We start from the raw sequence: 12,133 nt of genomic DNA, 5'->3' as shown, positions 1-12,133 counted from the left end.
TGAGGTGACGGAGGAAAACAGAGAGAGAGACCTGAGGGAGGCAGCTAAAAGAAGAGGTTCTGTGCGTAACTGGGTTCAAAGCAGCAGCCGACCAACGGCTGAATCATATTCACTGAAACATTCAGCAGTCAGTTCCTACACACTTTCCCCCGTTGAGTGTTTTTGGCTTTGTAGCTCTTACAGAAACTTAACACAAGCTTAAGAATACCTGCTGACCTCCAAGTGCTGAAGTGCTGCTGTAATGTAGCGGTGAAAGAAGTAAAGGAGCCCACGTAAAGCTGGGAATGATCGGAGGTGCAACTGCCTGAAATGGCTTTTGAGCTTACTCTTTTAAGTTAGACGCAACAAACTGTAAACTGAGACTGCCCCTAATAGAGAAATACCAGCATCAGCCACTCCCTTGCGTGCTTGACTTTATCACTGTTTATGTATTTAAATGTTAACAATTCCCTAACAAGTGACGTCTTGTGGTCAGGAGGACAATAGGCACCTTACCACTACAGGAAACAGGGGCAGGCACAGGGTTTCTGGAAACTGTACTGAAATGGTCCTGCTCCATTGTAGTGTGGGAAGAATTACAAATAATTACTGGACCAATCTAGTTGGAGAATCACGTAGAAAATAGAGCAATGCAGAGTTTGTTGTATTAGCCTGCATGGTGAATTTATGACAAAATTAGAGAGGAGAAGACTGCTTCTTATCGAAAATGCTTCGAGAGGGCAGAAAAAGTGGGGCACGTCGTTTTCCTCAAGTTCAACCAGTCAGGTCAATAAAGTCAAATGTACCTACCCTAAGAGTAGGTGCTTTGTTCTCTAACAAAAACGACCCTGAAAGAGGTTGTAGAGGGGCATTTTATAGTTGGACTGCACACAAAGGTTTGGGCCGTCCTTAAATGGCCCACAATTATCTCCAGTAGAAAACTGCTGAATGACGTAACCCCGTCTCCATGCACTTGCTGTGCCCCTTTGAGGGCTGCAGCCAGAAAACACACCGAACTGGCACAAAAAAACGAAGCAGGCTCAACTTTTGTTGGACCACAGTGTGACATTATGCAGCGTGGCGCTGCTTCGGCAGTGCACATTTTAATGGATTTCCATCGTTTATCTGGTGGTAATTGCAACAAAAACACAGTTATCACAATGAAAACTTCCCCGAGTTTTAAAATCCAGAGTATTATAAGCTTCTGTGCAGTCCTTTGGTGTCTGTAAGACTTCAAACTCATGGATCTGCTAATTAAAATGTTCTTCCTGGACCATTGTGTTACAAGTACCTGAAACAACACACCCTGACCAAAGCTAACCCACACATTGTTTTAAGAAGAGGTAGAGTTCAAGTTTGTTGATGTAATTCTGTTTAGCAGGAGGTTGAGTGGTGGGAGGTGGTAAATGTCTGACTTTGACAGCAGTTACGACGCTCTGCATTCTGTTCCCTACTGACTGCGTTGATTTTATTCACTTATGCCAAGTATTTTTACCTGAACTAAAGTAAAGCTGTGGAAGATCATAAAATATAGGATGACCCTGACTATAAGACAACCTCCTGAGGGAGACACTGTGTAAAGATTTTTTTTGAAAGTGAAGAACACAATGAAAAATGAGGAGAAGAGATGTAACAAATCCCTGAGCATCTAATTGAAATTTTTAATTTAATGTTTTATCCTACTTAAAATGCAGTACACATTTTTACACTATTGGTTTTCGTGCTTTCTGTTTTCCATCTTAAAGAGCATCTGCAGCATTAACCTTTTTTTAATTGGTCCGACGCCCATACAAATGTCCATGTCACTGTTTGACGTGTTCGAGCTGGTTAGAGTCCAGTACTCATTTCCAGGTAAATTAAGATAGTCAAATCAAGAAGACTTGTCACATCTCACTGGATAAATTGCTGCACATTTCTAATTAAAATATAACCTCGGGGATGTTTATACCAATTAACTCAACCAGGCTGACTTTAGACGGAATTTACCAGAGGGTCAAGTAAATGTGTGTGAGTCAAGCCAAATATGTTGGAACAGAAAACTTGGTGAGCCATGGATAAAGTACACACTGGGATGTACTGTAGGCTGTATTTGTCCTTACTGCTGCAGAAACTGTAAGCTTATGAGACTGTAAAGTTTAACTAACTGTACAAGTTTTGCCCGAGGTGATAACCGCTGCAGCATACATACTCTAAACTCTGTGGACAGACTCAAACTTTGCTGGTGTTTTCTCTTCTCCTGTGAACTCCTTTTGATATGTGCAGAGACTGATAAAGTGCACTCTTAGGGTCATTTTCGGAACATAGCCTTTTCCAGTCTGCTTTCGGACTTCCAGTGCGGCCTGACCACCGCCTTGTCGTCTCGGCTCGTGTTGTGTCTTGTTTTCGCAGAGAGAAACTCATTCAGCTTCTGAACATGAGGCAGACAGAAGTGGAATTATTGTGCAGCGAGGAAGAATGCTTAATGGGTCGTATCGTTCAAAACTCATTGGTTGAGTAATTCGAAGAGCAGCAAAGTGAGCTGACTAAATAAAGAAACAGTCAGTGGTGGAAGTTGTAGACGGCGGTCAAGACTGAGACTGATATGTATGACCAGGCAGTAGAAAGGGCAGTGAAGTGAGGAAGCTGCTGGCACAGAGAACTGCCAGCCCGGACTGACGTGCTCCGCAGAAAGGATGATGTATAGCGTTGATGACAAGACTTTTTATTGCCTTGCTTACAACACTATAAGAAAAGAATATTTCTCCTTTATCTCGTGTCCCATCTCCCTATTCTGCCTTATTCTCCTCTTCCGCTGCTAACAATATGAATCTCCGGTGACCTTTAATCTCCTTTTATGTTCCACCACCTTCCTAATTTTACTTTCCTGTTGACAGCTTTGTTCATTCATCTCTGCAGATTGAGTGAGACATTGCCTTTTTTTTCTCTCTTTGTGTCATGTTCTTTTCCTTTAACAGATTGAAGAAATGACCAGAGGTGACAGCTTCATTACAAAATAACAGGGCCATTAACGGTCCAGATCATGTCTTGTGGGAATTGCATTATTTACCCGCATTAAATGAGACTGGCTTTCCTCTTTTAACTTTTCCACACGAAAATGCAGCTTTTATCATGCCTGACCACTTTCCCTTCCACATCACTCACTTCTGGACTCAGTCCCCGTTCCTGTCATCTTTCCCTTACCATCTATTTTTTTTTCCCTTTTTTTTGCCCCTGTTCCTTCACTAAAAACAAATTTAAATGCAAACAAGGCAAATCTGCCTAGCATGTCCTCCCACAGGAAAGATACAGGGAAAAAAAAAAAAAGCAAATGAGAGGAAAATCATTGCAATCTCTTCCCCTCGGGCATTGCTTACAGACATGGAGGGAAAATCATTTTTGGTTCTAATATTATTTAATACAGTAATCATTCACGCATTCCTTTTGTCAGAGGAAGATTACGTTTCAGTCAAAAATTCCATATGCAATTATGTACATGTGAATAACCTTGTGAAGAGCTGTCCAAACGTCAGTCTTAGGAACATCCAAACCATCCATTAGGCATAAAAAGGAGAAAAACAAGTAGCAGTGCAAAAAATAAATAAAAAAAATACTGTAGCACTTTGCATGTTTGCTAATTTCCTTTTGGATTGGTGCAGACCAAATATCTTACTGCTGCAAATTGAACTCCACACTTCAGACTGTGCATGTGCTTTCATCTAGAAATTAAAAAAAAATTCAAGGTCTCTGAATAGTTGGTTGTCCAAATTGCACCCCGTCCCCTGGAGGTTTCTGGGTAAATGAAGTTGTAAAATAATCTAAGTATAGTTTACATTGCTCTAAACCCTGAAACAAGATTACCACGTTTAAGCTTAGACTCTCATCTATGAATAATTATGAAATGTGATCATCATCGTAATCCATGGCTTAGCGAACAGATGGTTCAGAATTTTTCACAGGTGTGGCAGCGTGTATCTGTGTCTGCTCCCACATGTGGCACAGGTGTTTGCTGCTTTGTCAGATGTGCAGAGCTTTATGTAAGGCTGATGGCAGAGAAAATGAAGTGACCAGCTACTGTTCTCTCCCTCACGCACACAGAGCCACACTTCCATGTCCATGCCAAAGCAGTGCACATTGGTAATGGCTGTTTATCCAGTCCCTCTGTGTATTGACAGCATTGTGTGATCAGAGGAGCCATAAATAATCTCTCACAGAAATGATTTCTCTATTCATTTTAGTTGATACAGTAATTGCACCAGTAGTTTTTATTTATTTATTTTTTTAGCATTACAGCCAACCTATGCCAGATGGATACTGGATTCTGGTGCCAATGTCAATTTATAGGAGTAAGAAATTCAATATATTGGATGATATTGTTTACATATATATATATGAATATGTTTGAATATTTTCAGTTATACTAAAAAAGACGAACAGTGTGGTCATTGTTTCTGAATCTTTCATCAGTATACTATACAAACTAATTAGAAACTTACTATGAAGACATCGTTTGACTCCGGACCACTGTCTGCTCAGTTTTGATGCAGACTCTGCTACATGTGCTGCAGCCTGTGATGAGAGTGTTATTAACAATGGGGTTCTTTTGTTAAAACAAGCTACGTGATGACACTGGTTCTAAATTATTGTGTTCTGTAAAAGAAAGTTACAAATATAATTGTGGCAGGCCGATATCGGTCGATAGTATTGGGCCAAATAATACATCGCACCGTCTCTAGTTTTAGTGGAAAATCAACTCTTTATCTCTTTGTTTCTCATTTAACAGTTACACCATCACATCTAGTACACTCAACAAATTTGACATCATGTTTAAAACCTACTTTCCTGTTCATTGCCTCTCAAGCTAGATAAACTACTCTACCATTCATGAATGAGCACAAATGCACTTCCATGTGAAACAATGCTTCAACAATGACATACACACTAAATCTGGCAAAGCAGAAATTCAATTTTGTCCAAAAGTACGCCTGAGCAAAAGCTTCATAACAACTGCACAGCAAAGCAGGAGTTTATATAATGCTTGTTATTTCCCATGTACTGCGATGGCAGTGCAGTGGAAAGATGGGTCACTTTATGGGTCAGACATTTCACAGTTTGGACACCTTTTTAGAAGGAAACATGGCTCTGACAGCTGTGTGATAATTGTCTGAATACTTTAAAACCTGAGTACATGCAGCCGAACTGCCACTGTTCAAAATGTGCACTCTTTGCTGTGTTGTGACTCAGTTCAACATTTAAATTGAAAATGAAATTCCCATAATTATCAGAAAGCCTTTATTCAAAGTCATTTCTGACTGCACGGAGAAGCTTTTTATGTGAAAATGTGTTCAAGTTTTGAGTTTTGAAAATAGGTGAATAAGTTCTGCATGAATTAGAAGGCAATTTAAAAGAAACTGTCTTCAACATTTCTAAAAAATATTTTAACCAAAAGTGGGCTGTTTTTTTCTGTGTCTGCCTTTGCACTTTGATTTTGATTGCATGATGACTGATTCCTTTTTCTTTTTTTTTTTGTCACGCACTTAGACACCACTTAATGTTTTACAGTCTAATTTCTACTTAATGCCATAACGACCCTGATCAAAGTGATCTCAATTTCATATTCTTATTATTACAATTATACAAAACAGACCTTGATTGCCAAGTACAGTTTCTGGAACATAATTTTTTTTTTACAATGAAACGTTAACAAGGTCTATTATCCTGGTATTATTTCATATTAACCTATTCCTCTTTAGCAAGTTGAAAGGGTTGTTATGATTGCTAACATTTAAAGAAAATAAAGATGTTTATGAGCAGAAGATTTCAACTCTTCTGCATAGAAGGACTAGAAAACCTAGGAAAAAAAAGTGTTTTGTGTATGTGGAAGGTAAAGTTTGCACTGAGTCTGCAAACTCTGCTCTATAAAGACTTTTACAGCTTTGAGATGAGATTATAGCACAGGCAGCCGTTCAGATTGCTCCGTCTGTTTATTTTACCTCTGTGTGCTTGTATATAGCTCTAACTGCATGCTTTATATGTGTCCTCATTCACTGTCTAATTTAATTGTTGATGTGGGACATGCGTGCCCACAGACACGAAGCTGTTAGTAATGAACGTTAATCTATCCAGCCCAAAGAGATCATTTTGGCTTTATCACATTTGGGGAGACCATATTAGGGTTTTTAAAAGATACATAACCTCATCTCTCTTTTCACGCACACATCCAATTTATATTCTAATACACTGGAAAGAATGAGCAGTGTTGGATTATGAAGTCTTATCAGACCATAATTGAAGATGGCACGGTACATTTGCCATCAACCCACACCTATGCTAGTGTCAACAGACACACATACATATCACACCCACACACGCTGAGTTATAACTGTTAATTGCATTAAATAATAACCACTGGTAACACAATTCCCCGGTGAATTTCAGCGTATAACAATCAGTGTTTGTGTTATGCATTATATATTCATGTTAATCTCATACATGTGCGAATTTAAAAGGCAGGCACATTAGCAGGTGGCCTCAGCGGTATTATTCTTTGTAAGAAAATCTCCTCTGCATGTTTAGATTGTGGTTTAAAGCACATAAACTTTTCTTCCTAGTTTTTTCACAATAGCGTTTGTCATTGACATTCACATTGGACTAACTACAAGCCATCTGTGGAAATTTGGTCACACAAGGCTTGTTGGGATATTCATTCATTTGACATTATTTGAAAATAATAAGGGCATTTTCAGTGAGCATACAATTAAAACAGACAACAACAGGACACGGTTAAGATGTAGATCTTCAATTCCAACAAGAGGAATTAATCTAAATTATCGGAGGCACATCTCTATTTTCCTGATGTCATTGTACAAGAGGTGCTGAATCGCTGTCTCCTCTCGGTGAATCACAGTGTGTCGTGACAGTTCTAGGTTGACAGTCACACACCAAAGACGCATGTGCACATGCTATAGTTGCAAAAAGAAATGTGTAAAAAGCAAGTCACGCATGGTGTAACTAAATAAATCTCCGGTGCATTTTGCATTATGCACTCTCGACATGGCATCATGATTAAACAAGACACAGCGAGCTCCTCCAATCTCGTTGAGACATGCTTGGCAATTTGACGCACAAGAGGCCTCTGTTCTCTACCATGACCACTTGGAAGGTCTTGAGGAATGATCGGTAGTTGTTGTGTGTAAGCACAAATGCACATGTTGAGCATAAATGCTACCCTGCAAATTACCGTATGTAGGCGTCTGCAGGTGAAACACAAGGGAAGCCAAAGATATGAGACCTTGGAGGTGGAAGACAATAAGACTTATCAATGCTCTGCCCTGTTATATCTTAAAGCATCTTCACAACAGTCCTTAGTGAACCTGAACATAAACCCAAAAATGATTCAGCCAGAGACACGTGCATCAAATGATTGTCTCAAATGATTATAAAGTTAGATTCAGCAGAAACAAAACAAGATTCTGATGGGAGAACTAATCCCGAATTAACAGCCATACATGAACATTAGATCTTAGCACAGTCAACAACAACAAAAGCTTACCATAAGGCAGAGGTTGGAATGGTGAAATGAGTTGCAACATAAAAGAAGAAGAAACATAAAACAAAAAAAGAAAGAAATAAAAAGCGTAACAATAAAAGACTGTCAAAACAATGATGAAAAAAACAGTCTGACAGACGGCGCTGGACAAAAACACAAGGCAAACACCTTAAAGTGCTAAAATAGAGTAATAAAGTAGACGTAACAGCCAGCAATAATAAAAAAATAAATCATAGGGGTTTCTTAATACTACAGCATGTCATTAAAAAGCTTAACTACAGCAGGCACAAAAGACCTTTCTCGATCTGTCTACTGAGTATTGAAGCATAAGCAGCCGAGCACTAAAAGACCTTTTCAATCCATTAAAGAAACTGGAGGGGGTGTTCTTCATATTTTAGAATGGTTCTCAATTGTATCCTTGTTCTTTTCTCCAACATAACCTCCAAGGAATCTGGAGGAGAGCCAATAACAGAACCTGCTGTTTTTGATCGGGTTATTTGTCTTCTCCCTTGTCTTTTGCTGTAATGCATTCCCACCCCCAACAAACAACAGCAAGAGCAAGAGGTGACTCACTGAAAGAGGTGCAATGAGTATATCGGCAGAGTGAGGAGTGTCAGGTGGTAACTGGCGCTGTGTACACCTGTGTGAGGGTGATGAGATGTTACCGGTCAGTCGGCAGAGCTGACAAATAAGCAAACTATGGAGAAGCATGGATGAAACAACTGATTCAAATGAACAGTTACACCGAAAAAGGAAACAATTGGGTAATTTTTTTAAATGAATTTTCCAGCAATGTGTATAGCAGGCTACTTAGCAAATTATCATGACGACACCACTCCACACCATTATGTGCTCTGCTGCATGTGCTGCAGACAGTGCTGCGAGGATTGTAAACAATGAAGTCAAAGCTGTTCTGCTTGACAATTTATATGATGACACTATTTATACATTTTCAAAAGCATTTTTTTTGTAATATGCTCTATAAAAGAAGGATTTTATATCGGTGTATATTGGAAAACATAGACAATGTTCATATTATATAAAAATTCATAGTGAAAATACGAGCAAGAATTCAATTTATTCAACTTCTGTTTATATTCATGACACTTCATGTCATGAGATCAAAGCCTTGCAACATTACAGGGAGAAAACCAACAATTTCCCTCTACGAAAGCACTTGGCAACAGTGGTGAGGAAAAACTCCCTTTTCACATTAAAAAAAAAAAACAGATTCATAATGGACGGTCGTCTGCTTCAACCATTTGGGGTGAGAGCAGAGCACTTCAAACTAAACAAAGCAATGTGTCATTTTTGTGATGCACTAACTGGATATTGTGAACAGACCATTCTTTGTTAAAAAAAAAAAAAAAAAAGGACCTGCATGCCCCAAGTGCTGTGTCCACACGCTTGTCCTTCTTCTCTGTCAAAACAGTGACTCTGCCATTCCTGATAAAACTTTGTCTGGGGCGAGGCAATCGGCTGTGGGGCAGAGGCTAGAAACCTTTTGTAATCTGGACCCTTTCAGCCAACAATCGCACCAAGCTGGACGTGCTGAGATAGGCGCGTAGCACACTGAAAATCGCACCCCATGCAATAGTCTGGTATTTTCTCCGCTGGCACAAAGCTCAGGATAAGACAAAGCAATGAGAACTGGTTTCAGCCAGGGTTGAATGTTCTTATCCTGACTGACCAGTGGCAACAATGGAAATAAGTCTGACTTTATCGTTCTCGCCCTGACAAAGTCTGATATGTTGTACCGTTTTCTATGTGTTGAGTGTTGTCAATTAAACTAAAGACTGAGCGCACACAGAAAAAAAAAATGACTGTGCTGAGATGAGAAGATAAGGGGTGAAATCATCACAGTCACACTAGAGGGTAAATCCTGTGTTAATAGAACTGTATAATTATGGCGTGTTTGGCATAATAAAACATGACTCATCCCACAATCAGAAACAAGTCTGTGAATACATTTAAGAGAACTGACTCTGTTTTTCTGCATCTTCCTTTCCAGGTAATGTGTTCGTGGTGAGTCTGGCATTTGCTGACCTTGTGGTAGCCTTCTACCCCTACCCCCTGGTTCTCTATGCTCTCTTCCATGATGGATGGGCGCTGGGAAACACGCAATGCATGGTAAGACCACACCACTTACGGCTTGTTTCAGTTTACTGCCACTGCGGCACTAATATCCACACTCCCAACAAAGCCTGACACCAACCCTCCACTCTCTTTCTTTCCGTTCAGGTCAGTGGTTTCCTTATGGGGCTGAGTGTCATTGGTTCCATTTTCAACATCACTGGGATTGCAGTGAACAGATACTGCTATATCTGCCACTCATTCTCTTACAGTCGGCTGTACAGCTATCGCAACACTTTGCTGTTTGTTGCCTTAATTTGGCTGCTCACAGTGGTGGCCCTTGTTCCGAATTTCTTCGTCGGCTCCCTACGATATGACCCGCGGGTCTACTCCTGCACCTTCGCTCAGAATGTCAGCAGTTCCTACACTGTGGCGGTGGTGGTGGTTCACTTTCTGGTTCCCATCGCAGTGGTTACCTTTTGTTATCTACGCATTTGGGTGCTTGTGATTCAGGTAGGTCTCCTTTGTCCCTACGAGGTTGTTTATGTCTTTACAGGGTCAAAAAAGACAGCAAAGAACACCAACCCAATAAACCAGTAAACATACAGTTTTAAATAATACACAAACCTTCGAAGCTGACAGTAACATAATCCATCAGCCTTCAGGGTTCATCAAAATTCGGCTGTTTTTAAATTTTGACCTTTAATAATTGACCTGTCACTGGACAAGTATAATTTTTTTTAAATGCCAGAATAGACGTACATATAACATATAACATGTAATGACGAGCAAAAACAGGTTCAAAACAACCTGTAAAAGCTGCTAACATTTGGCAAAGTTAGTGCCTGTGATTTCAGCTGAGATATTGTGTTTGACAGGCAGATAGATGGACCAGATCCTTGGAATGGCTGCATGTGTTGATGTCTGTGTGTTTCTGTGTGGGTTTCCTTCCTGTTGTTGTGCGTCTAAATGAGTGTGAAACAGCGAGGCAGAGAGAGAATGAAGCCACCTGACATCGTTTACAGTCTAATTTCTAACTTGTGTATGTGTTCATCACGTCCAGGTGCGGCGTAAAGTGAAGACCGAGGAGAGCCCTCGCCTCAGACCGAGTGACTTGCGGAATTTCATCACCATGTTTGTGGTATTTGTGCTGTTCGCCATCTGCTGGGCCCCGCTCAACCTGATCGGCTTGGCGGTGGCGATAGATCCGTCCCGCGTGGCTCCCCGCATCCCCGAGTGGCTTTTTGTGGTCAGCTACTTTATGGCCTACTTCAATAGCTGTCTGAATGCCATCATCTATGGCTTACTCAACAGGAATTTTAGGAATGAGTACAAACGCATTGTCACCTCTGTCTGGGTGACTCGGCTTTTCGTGACAGAGACTTCGCGAGCCGCCACAGATGGCAGGAGCCTGAGGAGCAAGCAGTCGCCGCCTCCGCCGCTCAACAACAACGAGTCAGTCAGAGATCGCGTCAACAAAGAATGAAATCGGACCCCTGAGCCCGTTAAATGGTAATTCCTGTTTTGATATGTGATATCCAGGCAGTTGTGCAGCTAAAGAGTAACGAGAAACAGATGAAACTGAAAGACGTGGCTCCGTTTTCTAGTACTTTACAGTAGAGATGTGAAGAATTCTAATTATCATGCAGACTTTTCGAAAGTTTACTGTTTTGAAGATCAGTTCAAGAACTTTGAAAGTGCTAAATAAGGATGGTTTCTCAAACTGTGATTTGCATTAACAGAAGCAAACCCTTTAGAGAAGTTACAACTATATGTCTGGGGAGAACTGAGCCATGCTCTTGCAGTTTCATGTTGTTATTACTCTAACAATCTGAATGGTACATAAATATTACATTAAAAAATGTGATATCCTTTAATGTCTGCTGCTGTAGACTCTTACAAATATTTCACAAAACCGAGTAACCACTGGTAAACATACACCTCTCTTTAGTAACTTCAAAAGCCTCAAATAGTACAAATCGCCTCACCTTGAATGCTACATTAGTAGAAGAGGAAATAATGTCTGTATGTCGATAATATATCAGTCTGAAGGAATTTTACTTGGTGAAAGTGGTCAGACTTACACACTAAGCCTAAATGCTGCAGTAGCATCTACTTAATACTGCCTGGTCTGACCCTCTTGCACTTCAAAGAACGAGACACAAAAACTTAGTAATAAACATCGTAAAGGAATTCAGGATGTTAATTCACCGATGGATGGCACAAATCGAGTCATGAGCAAAACTAGCACCAAACCGTGTAACGTGTGCTAACTAACATGTCTGTTTTCGGTATTTTTTTTGAAAGTCCCAGAGCAAACACGCATGTGTTGTAGCAGGTGGAGGATGCCTGCATGTCTACGCTATTGCTGCTGTATCCATCAGTCTACATATCACCTGTACTTCAAAGCTGCTGCCGTTTTGCCATTATGTAACGTTCTTGCAATACCAGTTCATACGATAAGGAGCTACTCTGTAGAGACTTATGAGAACATCAGTTGCTGGAAGAACATACACTCACTTACAATGTTTAGGTAAAATTTTGCACTTAAGTGTT

General features: G+C 40.2%; 1 protein-coding gene across 1 annotated transcript in view; it reads left to right on the top strand.

Moving 5' to 3' along the window:
• The window catches only part of mtnr1bb (melatonin receptor 1Bb), a 34,134-nt gene extending 23,071 nt beyond the window's left edge, over positions 1 to 11,063 (top strand). Inside the window, exons 2-4 of the mRNA XM_008277866.1 lie at positions 9,516 to 9,634; positions 9,746 to 10,090; positions 10,641 to 11,063. Coding sequence (XP_008276088.1) covers positions 9,516 to 9,634; positions 9,746 to 10,090; positions 10,641 to 11,063 — 887 coding nt within the window. The remainder of the gene's footprint in view (positions 1 to 9,515; positions 9,635 to 9,745; positions 10,091 to 10,640) is intronic.
• Positions 11,064 to 12,133: the final 1,070 nt, after the last annotated feature.

Source organism: Stegastes partitus, unplaced genomic scaffold (genome assembly GCF_000690725.1).
Source record: "Stegastes partitus isolate 25-593 unplaced genomic scaffold, Stegastes_partitus-1.0.2 Scaffold109, whole genome shotgun sequence".
NCBI classification, from domain to species: Eukaryota; Metazoa; Chordata; class Actinopteri; family Pomacentridae; genus Stegastes; species Stegastes partitus.
This window is presented reverse-complemented; position numbering and strand designations above follow the sequence as displayed.